Source organism: Lygodium microphyllum, chromosome 5 (genome assembly GCF_053477565.2).
Source record: "Lygodium microphyllum isolate KBCC chromosome 5, Lygodium_microphyllum_v1.1.10, whole genome shotgun sequence".
NCBI classification, from domain to species: domain Eukaryota; kingdom Viridiplantae; phylum Streptophyta; class Polypodiopsida; order Schizaeales; family Lygodiaceae; genus Lygodium; species Lygodium microphyllum.
In genome coordinates this window covers 106,319,052-106,331,556 of record NC_141139.1, presented here as the reverse complement: position 1 = coordinate 106,331,556, position 12,505 = coordinate 106,319,052, and the positions used below count along the sequence as shown (strand labels likewise).

General features: G+C 37.8%; 1 protein-coding gene across 1 annotated transcript; it reads left to right on the top strand.

The window, feature by feature from the left end:
* Positions 1-424: 424 nt before the first annotated feature.
* Positions 425-3,059, top strand: LOC148036251 (uncharacterized). Its single transcript, XM_087678266.1, has one exon. It carries the CDS (start codon positions 751-753, stop codon positions 1,873-1,875), a length of 1,125 nt encoding a protein of 374 aa, XP_087534392.1. The 5' UTR covers positions 425-750; the 3' UTR covers positions 1,876-3,059.
* Positions 3,060-12,505: the final 9,446 nt, after the last annotated feature.

Genomic DNA, 12,505 nt, shown 5'->3' with positions numbered 1-12,505 from the left:
CTCTTGTATTATTCAATGAAAGAACAAGGTATACTCTTGTAACATGATATGTGAGAACAATGTATACTCTTGTATTATTCAATGAAAGAAATGGTACAACATAGACATATCCCATGACTACACCCTTGTGATGTCGCACATGTGAGGGTTCACCATTGGGTACAATGAATCACATGTAGAGTGGAAATCAAGTAGGGCTCATAGTCACTACTACTCTCTATAGAGGTGTTTCAGGTAGCAATGCCATGGTATAGCTACAAAGCCCTTACAGATGGTGGGAACCAGAGGGGTGGGGTTTTTAGAGATGGGAGGAAGAGGTGAGTCACATGCAGACATATATCTGCCAACTTAAACGTTGAAAAAAATAAAAGACTTTACGAAATTTTCTTCGAATTTTGAGGGGAAATTGCAGTAGATTGAACTTGGTATCTTCATTTTACAAATTGTCGGGAGAACGCGAATGGCTGTTCCAGGGTTTTGCATGAGAGAGAGAGAGAGAGAGCGGCTCTATATGGAACCGCTTGTGACATAGAATGGTGAACCACATTACAGCGTTTGAGCCTTGAGGCCTAAATGCGTTGGCAACGGATTTGCTTGTGAGACAACATAAGAGGAGTGAGACAGGGCTCCGTAGCAAACATCGCTGTCTGCCTTCGAAACCAGAGCTTGCAAGCCGCTGTGCTGGGCATAAATTGCTTTACATGCTGGCCTGCTGTCTGTGAGCTTTGTCAGGGAGAAAAGGTCTCTCAGATGAGATCAGGATCCACCAAGCTTTTTCTCAGAAAGTCACAGCAGGTGTACCGGACTTCAGTTGCCAGTAGTCTGTGCGGTCACAGAAGACCAGGTCTAGGTCTCATGATTGTTCCTGTTCTATGCAATATCAGCTTATCCGAAGATAGCTTGACCGGCCAGGGCTTGTCAACAACCTCGGGGGTTACGACCAAGCCTCCCCCTCAAGCGCATGCTCAATCTGCTGAAGCGCAGGCTCAATCTTCTTCACATGATGGTTTATCCTCCAGGGACTCATCAGTAGCTCCTCATGAAGCAGCAGGGACCGAGTCTCTCCTTCAACCAGAGTCACATTCAGCTCTGCAAGCAGGAGTTTCTAGTCAGTCTGAAATGGAGCAGCAGGTACGAGAGTGGGGTAGGATGAGGAAAGAGAGGCTTACTGCAAGTGTCTTTGCCTTTGCCATAGGTTTCTGGGAGGGACGGCGAGTGCAGCTCTGGCAGGAGAAGATTGGATTAAAGGAACCTTTCCAGGGCAATTCAGCTACTGATTGGGGGACTTCAAAAGAACCTGTTGCCATACAGCGGTATATACAGCTCACAGAAAACAAAGTGAAACATGAGATCTTTCGATCTTATCCTCGGACAGGTGCCTTTCCAGACTGGATGGGTTGCTCTCCAGATGGCCTGGTGGAAGGCAACATGCGACAACCTCTTTTGCTCGAGCATGGAGGCATATTGGAAGTCAAGTGTCCTTTCAACAAAGGGAATCCTGAGGAAGCTGTTCCGTGGCCTTACGTTCCACATTATTACATTCCTCAAGCTCAAGGTCTCATGGAGATATATGATCGCAACTGGCTAGACTTCTATGTTTGGACCATGAATGGAAGTTCTGTTTACAGAATAATGAGGGATGAAGTATTGTGGGAGCTGATGCTCACTGCATTAAATGATTTTTGGTGGGCACATGTGGTTCCTGCAAGGCACTATTTGTCTGAAGATCCGCTGGCAAATGTGAGACGCTACAAGCCTGGGCCTCATCATGCTTTGTATTTGACAATTGCAAATAGATGTAAGCATGCTGCTGCCAGGTGCCCTATGCTAGTCAACGATACAAAGGATGCTCAAAGGACAAAACTTGTCAGATAGGTTGATGTGGAAACATGACTTCATATAGCTAGATCTTTTAAATGCTTTTTTGATATTTGCAGGCCAGACTTTTCATTTTTTTGAGGTCCTTGATGATGCCTTTACTCTCTTTATAACTCGATTGTCATTGCCAAAGGGGAAGAGTAGTAGGAACGCTTTTATGTCAGCCTCTTCAGTGGAGTCGTTGAGGCTCTCTTCCATATACAGAAGCTTAAAGCAACTTCATTAGGCACAGAGAAGCTTTGAAGACCCTTATAGAAATGTCACAAACTGGTTCTGTAGATAGTATCCCAATCAGTTTCTATTAATGACAATTGAGGTTTGTCAAGTGGTGGCAGTCGGCTTCATTTTCACCCAACCCTTTCAACCCACCTAGTTTCAAGAGTTGGCCTATATTGGGGAACACACATGGAGAATTCCCCATGACAGAGTTTCATGGGCTTGGACACACTGGCTGGCTTTTCCAATTGATAACTGAGTTAGACAGCACCAGTAGTTTTGCAGCTGCAGTTGATAGTTGGATTAGTCATAGGAGGAAATATTTATACAAGGAATCCAACTGATATCAGGAATCGTTAGTATTGTCTTTTCTATTTTCTGCTGAGGGTGTGCATGAGCTGAGTGTGAGAGTCACTGCATTGTGTGTATACTGGCCTGTAGGCTGTTGGCCCCTTAATTTCATGTAGGTTCTCTCACTTATCTGGACTCAACATTGGAGATGCCCTTACTCTGTAAATGTAAGGAACTGATTGAAAGCAAGGGCATCTCAACAAAGTTAAGTTGTCCACAACTGTTCCATGATGCACCGGAATCAACAATAAGATCTATGTGCATATTTTGTGGGAAGTGCCATTACCTTGAAGATTGGTGTTGGGATGCAGTTAGTAAAATGGCTTTGCTGCTTTTGTCTTTATGGCTAACGTTTCAATATGCAGATATACATACAAGAAAATTCCTTATCATTTAATGTGCAATGGTGTTTTGAGGAGATTGGTTACATGTTACTATACCATGGCCGCCTTGTTTTGGTCCAAACAAATGTTTTTTACTGTTAGGTTGAGGTAACTTTGAAGCAGTGCTTACCTTTCAACTCAGTACTATCTAATCAATAGTACAAGCTTGGGATTAGAATTGCAGATTTGTACTACTGTTTCTATCAAGATTCCCAATGCTTGTTATGAATGTGAAAATATTGGGCATTTTGCAAAGCAATGTGTAGGTGCCACACAAATCCACTCCCCATCTTTGTTGAAAGTCTGGAGAGTGTGTGTGCGTGCATGCGCGCGCGTGTGGTGTGTGCATGCATGTGCACACGTGCACTAAAGACATCCATGTACATGACAATGTCAAGCATACATACAAGATTGAAGACAAACTAAAGTCAAACTAAAGTCAAATGTGTAAAGCATACGAGAGTTAGCAAACCACTGTAAGTGTACAATCACTAGGCACCCCAAATATAGAATTGCATAATGATCAAAAGGCTGTCAAGTGTCTAAGTAGGAAGTGCCTTTCAATATGTGAAAAACATAAGAAACATGAAAGAGTCAGCAAATTTAAGAGTTGAAAGAGGGTCATCTATGAGTGAACCTCCTACCATATTAATGGTTAATATAAACATTCCTAGATTCCCTATGCTTTATATTGATAGTTAGCAAGAGAATTCAATGGACAAAGAAGTAAAAAGAAGTGGTCGGATAAAAAGAACCATGCTTGCCTCATTCTTGCAAATAGAATGGATGTACCTTGAACATAGTAGTGAGAAGACTCCTTTAGTTGAGGGGATCAGGAGATGACTCCTCAAAAGACTACCTAATAATGTTCAACTATATGTGGTGATTGGTTGCCTCACATGTTAAAGAAAGAGTTGAATGCTAAGCTTTGAGCACACAAATGTTGACTCATGAATCACATCTCAAGCTCTCTAGGAAGGGATGAAACACATGGGTCCATCTAAGAGGAGTGAAATGTAGAGCACTTTGATATGTGCTAGCTACTTTTGGTGAGGTCAATAATTGTCCTTTCCCAATACTACTTTCATAGTCCCTTTATAATTGGCTAGACTCCTCGAGAGAGTGGCCAAACTCCTTGAGAGAGTGCCACTCTCTAGTCCCCTCATGTTGGCCACTCTCTTGCACAGCCCTTGCACAATTCCAACTACCCTTCAAATTTTTCTCTATAAATATGAGTACTAATAGTACAACATTGACCTTGCCAATGTATGATTGTCAAGCACATCAAGGACCTTTGTAAGAGAGCTATATCTTCATTAATGAGGCACTCTAGTCCTCATTCATGAAATGTGTCCAAAATAATGCACCTACATTGTGTTTATATGTATCTAGATGTCCTCTCCACCCACAAGATGCTCTATATAGGAAAGTAGGATGACATTGACATATAGGACAATGAAATAGAATACACCAAGATCCTCATGACATAGAGGGTACTCTTTGTTAGACAATTGCAAAATTCATTTGCCTTCAATTATGCATGTCTTCTTATACCTAGCACAAGGAGCTTGCTTTAAGTGCTTACACATAAATTTTCTACTCTTTTTGAATTAAACCACAATGAGGTTGTGAACATACATGTCTTATATAGATTATTGAACACGTAATCTTCATATCTAATTGATAGATACTCCACCCATAAAAAGATGACAATGGACAAATACTACAAATAGTAGTCAAGTGGGAAGAAAAGTCTCATAAACATGGATGCCCTTCTCTTGAGCATAACTTTTTAAGTGTTGCTTTATAGTGACTAATACTACATTTGGGTCAATTTCAACTTACAAGCCCAATTAGTACCAATTGCTTTTCTTTCAAGAGGCAATTAGTGAAGTACCATGTGCTATTTTTTAATTATTGCATCATAATGTGCTTACATTGAGCCATGCAATTTCTAAACTTTGTGGCACATGAAATGAAATAGCTTCCTCCATATCAATTGTAGTACATATAATAAGATGCATAGCAATCATAAGTAGAAGACACATGCTTAGAATATGCAATTATGCAAAAGGACTATGGACCAAGGGGAGATTGAGATGTCAAATTTGGGCTATCATTTGGACATTGACTTTTGGTTGTGTGATGGTGGTATTGCTTTGTTAACCAAAGTAGATTGGAGACATTGTAGCATAGATTTGGACTTGAAGATTGCAAACCTGTTTGCTATAGATATGGAGAAATGTTTACATCCTACCATTCATGATGCCAAAGATTATGTTTATGTAGTTGTATTAGTAGTCTATGGATGGCTTATCTATATGTATATTACAATGATAAACATCAATTTGCAATCTCAAACATGAGTAGATTTATAGAAAGCTCGAGCATAAAGAAATTGGCAAGTAGTTGAGCATAATTTTTACTAATCCTAGATGAAATTTGTTACCACAATATGGTAATGATGTATGCAAGCACACTTAGGCTTGCTAGCACACTTTATCTCTTTTATGGGTTGTTTTCCTTGTGCATATAGATGTTCCTAGCTAGGGTTACTCTCTCTTTTGTTCCAGGTACACAACAATGTTCTTCTTGATAATTGTGGGCACATATATTTGATATTCCTTAAAATCTAAAGCAAATTCCAATAAGAGGTTTGGTCCCTTTCATCTTGGTCATTTTAGGGTTGTGTACTTATATTTTAACCTTCATCTTTTTCTATTTCCTTTGATAGTAGATCTATGAGCTTTATCTTATTCCTCCATTTCTCCTTCATATCTACTTGTATTCTTTCTTTGTCTTCCTACTTGTGCTCCAACAATCAAAATCAAAACCATTGTTCCATTTCCCTTTATGGGCTTCTTTCATATATTTTTTATAAAAACAAATATCTTGGGTTTGTAGGGCTCTACAAGTAGATTTTGAGTGTTTTCTATAGTCCCTAGAACCATTGATATGTGTTGTTTTTGGGTTGTTTGGTGGTGCATCTGACTTTTGAACCAAGTCCACATCTACAACCTCCAACTTCAACAAACTCACTTTTATGTAATTCAAGAAGACTTTATAGTTGTATATTGAGGAATTTAGTGGTGCATTTGAGACATTGAATATTTGAGAGTAACCTTGCATTCAAATGAGAAGCTTGCTGGGACTAAATATCCATTATGGTCATACATGATGTGATGTTCTAGTTATCAAATGGTTGTGAAATGCCATTATATGTATTGAGAAGCAACTTGAGTTTCTTGTAGAGCTTTTGCCATTAAAAGATGAGATAGTTCCTAGTAGTGGTAAAGCTACACTTGAAACTATAAAATGAATTGTCCACCGAAGAACAATTTGAATAATGCTAAGGATGCAAGTTTGTGCATTAGTGGATTTATGTATAAAATGAAAAACTATACCTCATATTTCTGAAGAAAATTTTTGAAACATGCTTGTGTTGCACTTTCTTCTATATTAGATGCATAATGAGACATGAGAGCCTACCAACTTAAACAATTGTATTCAGAGTGTTAGCATATTTGATGGGAACTAGGATTGAGAGAGTGAAACAATAAATATAAATACAAGTGGATGGATAAGTTGGCATCAAAGAGCAGCCACATACACTGTACTAGTTGTAACCATTTGCTTATATAAACATGCACCAAGTAATGCAATTTCACCTCTTGCTTTTGTGGAAATTCATGGCCTTCCTTATGCATGATCCACCTTAGATTTTCATCATGTGGTATTTAGAGCCTAGGCGAAGAATTTTCGACATGGTCCTAATCACCCTCATTAGTACTAATCACCTTATCTCTTCTCAAGAAACCATCTCATTTCTTGTAGTATCCATGACCACAAATCTAACTTGTCCTCTCTCATTGCTTCACCAAATCCATTGTGAATAGGTTCAAATTAGAGTTAGAGACCAAGGCTTCAATCCCCCAAAACATTAAGGAGCATCTTTGCACTAGGACAAGCTATTATTCATCGAAGGGTTTGCCATTCATGGAAATCATTAGCCAAATTCTAATGTCTATCTCAAGCTTTATTAGAAGTCATGTAACATTGTTCATTGGTTTTGTGAGTTCTTATGAATCTTTATTCAAGCACTTGACTTGGATATTTTTCTATACACTCATTTGTAGGCTTGATAAGACTCCTCCATTGAGGAGCAAAAATGTCCATGCAAATGTAAGTGACAAGTTTATGGATTTTGGATTCACATATGGCAATCCAAGATTATGTATCTACTTATGCAAAAGAGTCTATGGGTCATCATGATTGGAAAAGGGATGGTATTAAGCTTGGGAGACAATTATGATAGAAGCACAATGATTAGATAACAACGTCCAACAATGGTACGATATCCTTGGGGTACATAGTTGCAAGCTATTGAGATGGGTGCGCAACAAGGTGTTTACTAATCCCAAGAACTCTAAGGTGAAATTGCTCATGGAATTTTGTAACTTGAAGTACAATCCAATCCAAAGGATGATCTCACTAGTCACTTGGAAAAAAAAAACGAGTATTAGACAACAATCAATTGTTTAAAAAATGCACAATTTATGAAGATGCGACCCGAGCCATTCCCTAGGCTAGTCATGATGTAGAAGGATATGACATTCTAGTTGGAACATTGTCTAATATGGATAATTCCTAGCTTAATGTCATTGAGTAATCTTTATAAAAATGGGAGAGCAAAATTAAACTCTCTAGGAGCACTTTCACTTCTAATCGAGAAACTATCTTCATAAGTATAAGAAAAAGAAATTTAAGGATTAAATGCAATGATTTTTTGTTAACTAATCTTGAAGAAAAGGATTGCAAGAAAGAAGGCAAAAATCAACAAACAATATTTGAGAGATTTGGTCATTTTGAAAAAGATTGCTACAAAGTATGCATGCATGCATGCTATACCAAAATCGTGATGGACATAACTCAAACAAACCTTATGATGTATCTCCATCAAATGGAAACTTGTTCTAAAATTGAAAGGCCACAATTTTAATGTACATCATTGGCACCAACAATGTAGCCAAGAGGACTAATTTTGAAATCAATTCTATCCATAACCATTTACTTTCATCTTGACTATGTCACACCACATGCTTATCAACATGATAGGGGACTTGGGGGATAACGATTTGTTGTCATCATACCATGTCTTTGATGACAATGGATGTAGATATTACATGGTGTGCTTCCACTGTGAAGCTTAGATGGTGATCTAGACAGAGCAAGAAGCTTAAGACTAGCTAGAAGAACTTTGATTGGGTAAAATATAAATTGTTGATGGATTTGGAGGGATATTCCTTTTATAGCAAGGAAAGGTAGTATGGGTGGCATGTTCGACCATATTATAGGACTTCCCTAGTTGACCAAAGAATATTCCCTTTACCACCGGGCCGACAGTATCAAAACCTTGTTGGGGGGCCACTGGCCCCGTAAGATCTCCCCCCCCCCCAACCCCAAGCCAGGGACCACTTCCGTAGTCCTCATCCCACACCCCAAAATAGAGGTCTTGATAACTCACACACCTTGCAATTCACTACATCATGCCTGGAGTTGCTATCAACATAACTACTCTATCTAACCTAAAGGCTAGATCCACATAGGTCACCTTTTTGCCATTCGATCACATAGATCTCATCTAACATATAAATCATGACCCAACCAATGTCCATGCTCACACATGGCTTCTCATCACAATGGACGCCTTGCAACTTAGAGCACCATGGATCATTAATGACACCTTACGAGGGTGGGGCATTGAGCATATCTAATAGTGGCAATCAATAGTAACTAGCCACGTATCAAGGGGGTTGTAGCATATTCGATACTAAAGTATGGGAACTAGGCTTTTAACGAGTGGGGAATATAAGGATAAGCATAAGTTGATGGATAAGTTGGCACCAAAGAGTGGCAATGTGTACTAGTTGTAACCACTTGCCTATATAAAGATGCACTAGGTGATGCATCATCTCTTACTTTTGCTAAATTTCAGAGCCTTCCTTATGCATGATCAACCTTAAAGTTTCATCATAAATCATATATGAATAAGGGCCAACAAATGAATGCATTTTCATAAAAATGCAAGAGACTCCACGAGCAACTTGGTGCAATTGATGAAATCAATCCAAGTGGTACCTTAGTTACCAATGTTTAAAATGTCTGGCTAGATTCTTATCAAGATTTGGACTATGCACATTGGACCATGATGAAGGAAAATCCAAAGGCTCTCAAATTTGATTGGCTTCAATGATGCTACAAGAACAATCGATACCAAATTATTCCTTATGCATAAAGGCAAAGGAAGGATTCTTTAACTTGTGACTCAAATTTAAGTCATACTTTGCATAAACATATAGTAAACATTGACCAATGTGATAAGAAGATGAAATGTCTATACGGTGATTGCAAACATGGTCATATTATTAATGATTATCAAAAGTTGCAGGACTAAGGGAAAGAATAAAAGGGAGGAAGCTCTAGTAGTTGCGCTAATATATTAAATTCTTGTTCAAAGACACAATAATATATACATTATATTCATGAATTCTGTATATTTACCACATTGTAGTTATAATCCTTCTATGCATATCTCATGTATGGAAAATAGCACATTGCTCATCATAAGGAGATGTTTTGCTCTTTCGAAGCTTTTTCATAGAAAGAATATTTAGTGTGCCAACACCCCTTAATATCCTTTTTAAGGTGTTGGTAGATTGTAGTTTGTAGATCTACAAATGGTAGTACAAAATCTCTTGTGAGTGCTTGTATATTGGTTATCAAAGGACATTGTTGCTAATTTATGCAATCAAAAAAGCTGGATTTATGGTTATGTCTATGGATGATAAACGTACAATGATCATTGCAATAGTGACCATATTATTGCAATTTTTATCTATAGTTGAGATGAGATAGGTCGTGTTCTTGGTACACTATATACAAACTATGGGAGGGAGTAGATGTCCAAAGAGTTCCATAGAATTATGGTTTGAAAGACACATCAAGTACCAATGCACAATATCTTACGCTACACTAAAAAATGAAGCGGCTAAGAGGGGAATTTGAAACTCATGAAGATGGCTAATGCATGATGAAAGTGTAACCTTTTCCTGGAAGCTTTTGATTGGAAGCTGTCGAATGCTACAGGGGGCTTAGCTTGCAAAAGGTTATGCTAGGCAAAAGATAATTGGTTATGAACAGACCCTATGTCACGCATAGTATCTCATTGTATCGGTTATCAAAAAATGCTTAGATTACTTTCCTTATTAGTGACTTGCATGAAGAAATGTATGTTTCACAACCTCTTAGTTTTGTTCTTAAGAAACACAAGTCAAAGATATGCACATTGAAGAAGGCTCTTTACAATCTTAAGCATGCCTTAGAGCTTGATATAAGAAGTTAGCACAAGCTTGACATAAGAAACTAGGTTGACACGTTTAGCTAAGTAAAGGAGTATGAAGTTCCACATGCAATTCTTGCATGTTTATTATGTAGTAGTTTTATTGATGGTGTTTAGACATGTGACATATTTTAAAGTGAAGGCTCTTTACAATCTTAAGCATGCCTTAGAGCTTGATATAAGAACTTAGCACAAGCTTGACATAAGAAACTAGGTTGACACGTTTAGCTAAGTAAAGGAGTATGAAGTTCCACATGCAATTCTTGCATGTTTATTATGTAGTAGTTTTATTGATGGTGTTTAGACATGTGACATATTTTAAAGTGAAGTACGCTTGTAGATAAGATTTAGCGTTGTTTAAATACATGGAGAATCTCGAAATGAGAATATGTATATTTATATAGTTCAAGTCAATGATCTGAGTTTGAACATTCACATTTTTTTTGGCTATGTTAACTGAGGTTTCTTCTCATTAAAAAATAATAATTTTTTACATCTTGCTAGGTGTTCGTATAGGTTGTTGTACCCTATTACGGTTGCATTTTTCTTATGGATGGTGGCTTGCTTAAAATTCCTAGCCTTGTTTATGCTATCAATATTGCTTCTATGTTAATCGTGAAGTTATCCTCGAACGACTGGAATGTTTATATGTCATTCTTCACTTTCTTGATGGGATTTCTTCGGTGTTGTAGATTCTTTTCTCGATGTTGGTCATCTGTCCTACATACTCCTTGTCATTTTTCTTACATCTTATGTTTTAGATGAAATGCTTGCTTTTGTGTCTCTACGTTGGCACTTCTAGATTGGATCGTGGGTTTTGATTGTAGACGGTGCTGAACGATATGGAAGTACTTGAGTTGGTGGTAGGACTTGCAATGGTTGAGGCTACAAGTTTGGCGTTGGTGACAGAATTTTGGTTTCTTCTCGGTTTGCTTTTGTTTGCATTTCTACGATAAAAGTTGATATTGTTAGTTTTCTAAAAAAATGTTTGAGAAGAAGTCATGTTTGAGAACTTGCCTCTTACGTAGATTATGTTGTTGAATGGATTGGAGTTGAAACCATGTTTTTAGGTGTAGACCTCTCTACTCAAAAGTATGTGATCTTCTCAATCGTTATTGTAAGATTGTCACGATCATGATTGTAGTGGTTCTTTTTTATGTAATCTTCTAGTATATCCTTGCCTTCTTTTTTCGTGACTTCTACCAACTAATTGAGTGAGATGTTAAATCTGTAGTACAGTAGCTCGATTGGGTATATGTTTCGATGTTGTTTGTTCTTGTGTCCATAAGCACTTGGGCCATGCTTATTCGTAGTGGATTATCATCTGAGTTTTTGTACTCACGTTTGAGTCTGTCGAGTATGCCTTTGAGGAGTTCTACATGTTAAGTGCATATGAGTTAGTGTTGTTTCAAGTAAAAATGAAGGTTCCGAAGTTTGTAGGAGGTTGTGTACCAGTAGTCACGATCTTGTCATTTGATGCAAAACACCATTTGTTGTTGAGAATTTGAGTGGATGTGGCCATTAGTTTTGGGAGATCCTTGTACATTATTGCGAAGCTGTTGATGTATGTTGATGGCTTTTGCCTAGTGACATTTTCCATTCTCATCTAGTTTGTTGTTACATACTTGTGATTCTGTGTATTTGCAGGACGGTTCTTGATCTAGCGCTGGGTGTTCCTATGGTTTTGAATGTATAGCTAGAATATTTGCATGTATAGGTCAATGTGGTTAGGTCAAGTAATGTATTTGTATTTTTATACATACTAGGTATTGTTTGGACTATGCGTACCCTCATCCAGAGTCATCTTTGCCTTGATGGGTGATGTGTATCTATAAAGGAGAAAATGAGGAAAGCATATTAGTATGTTAATAAATCTATTAGTAGGAGAAATTTTTTTAGGAAAACACATTAGTATTTTAACAAACAATGTTTGAAAGAAGGCTTAGAAGATTGTTTTATCACTTGCTACAAAAAGCATATGAGATTGTTGTGTGATGGAATGCCTTTGTTATTACTTTGTTTGTTTTTGTTGAGTTATGTTGTTTCTCTACTTGAGTCATGGTGTCAAGAAAGGTGTTAGAGTGAAGGCAAATGGATTTGGAAGGCCAACAATATGCAAATTTCTTCTTTTAGTTTACAAGGGAGAGCATTACGTAGACTAGTCTAGGCGTGAATACGCTTCTTATGTATAGGAACACTTTTCGATTGATTATGGCTCCTTGAAATTTGTGATCAATGATTACATATGCGAATGTCAATGAGAATGTGGATTTATGGT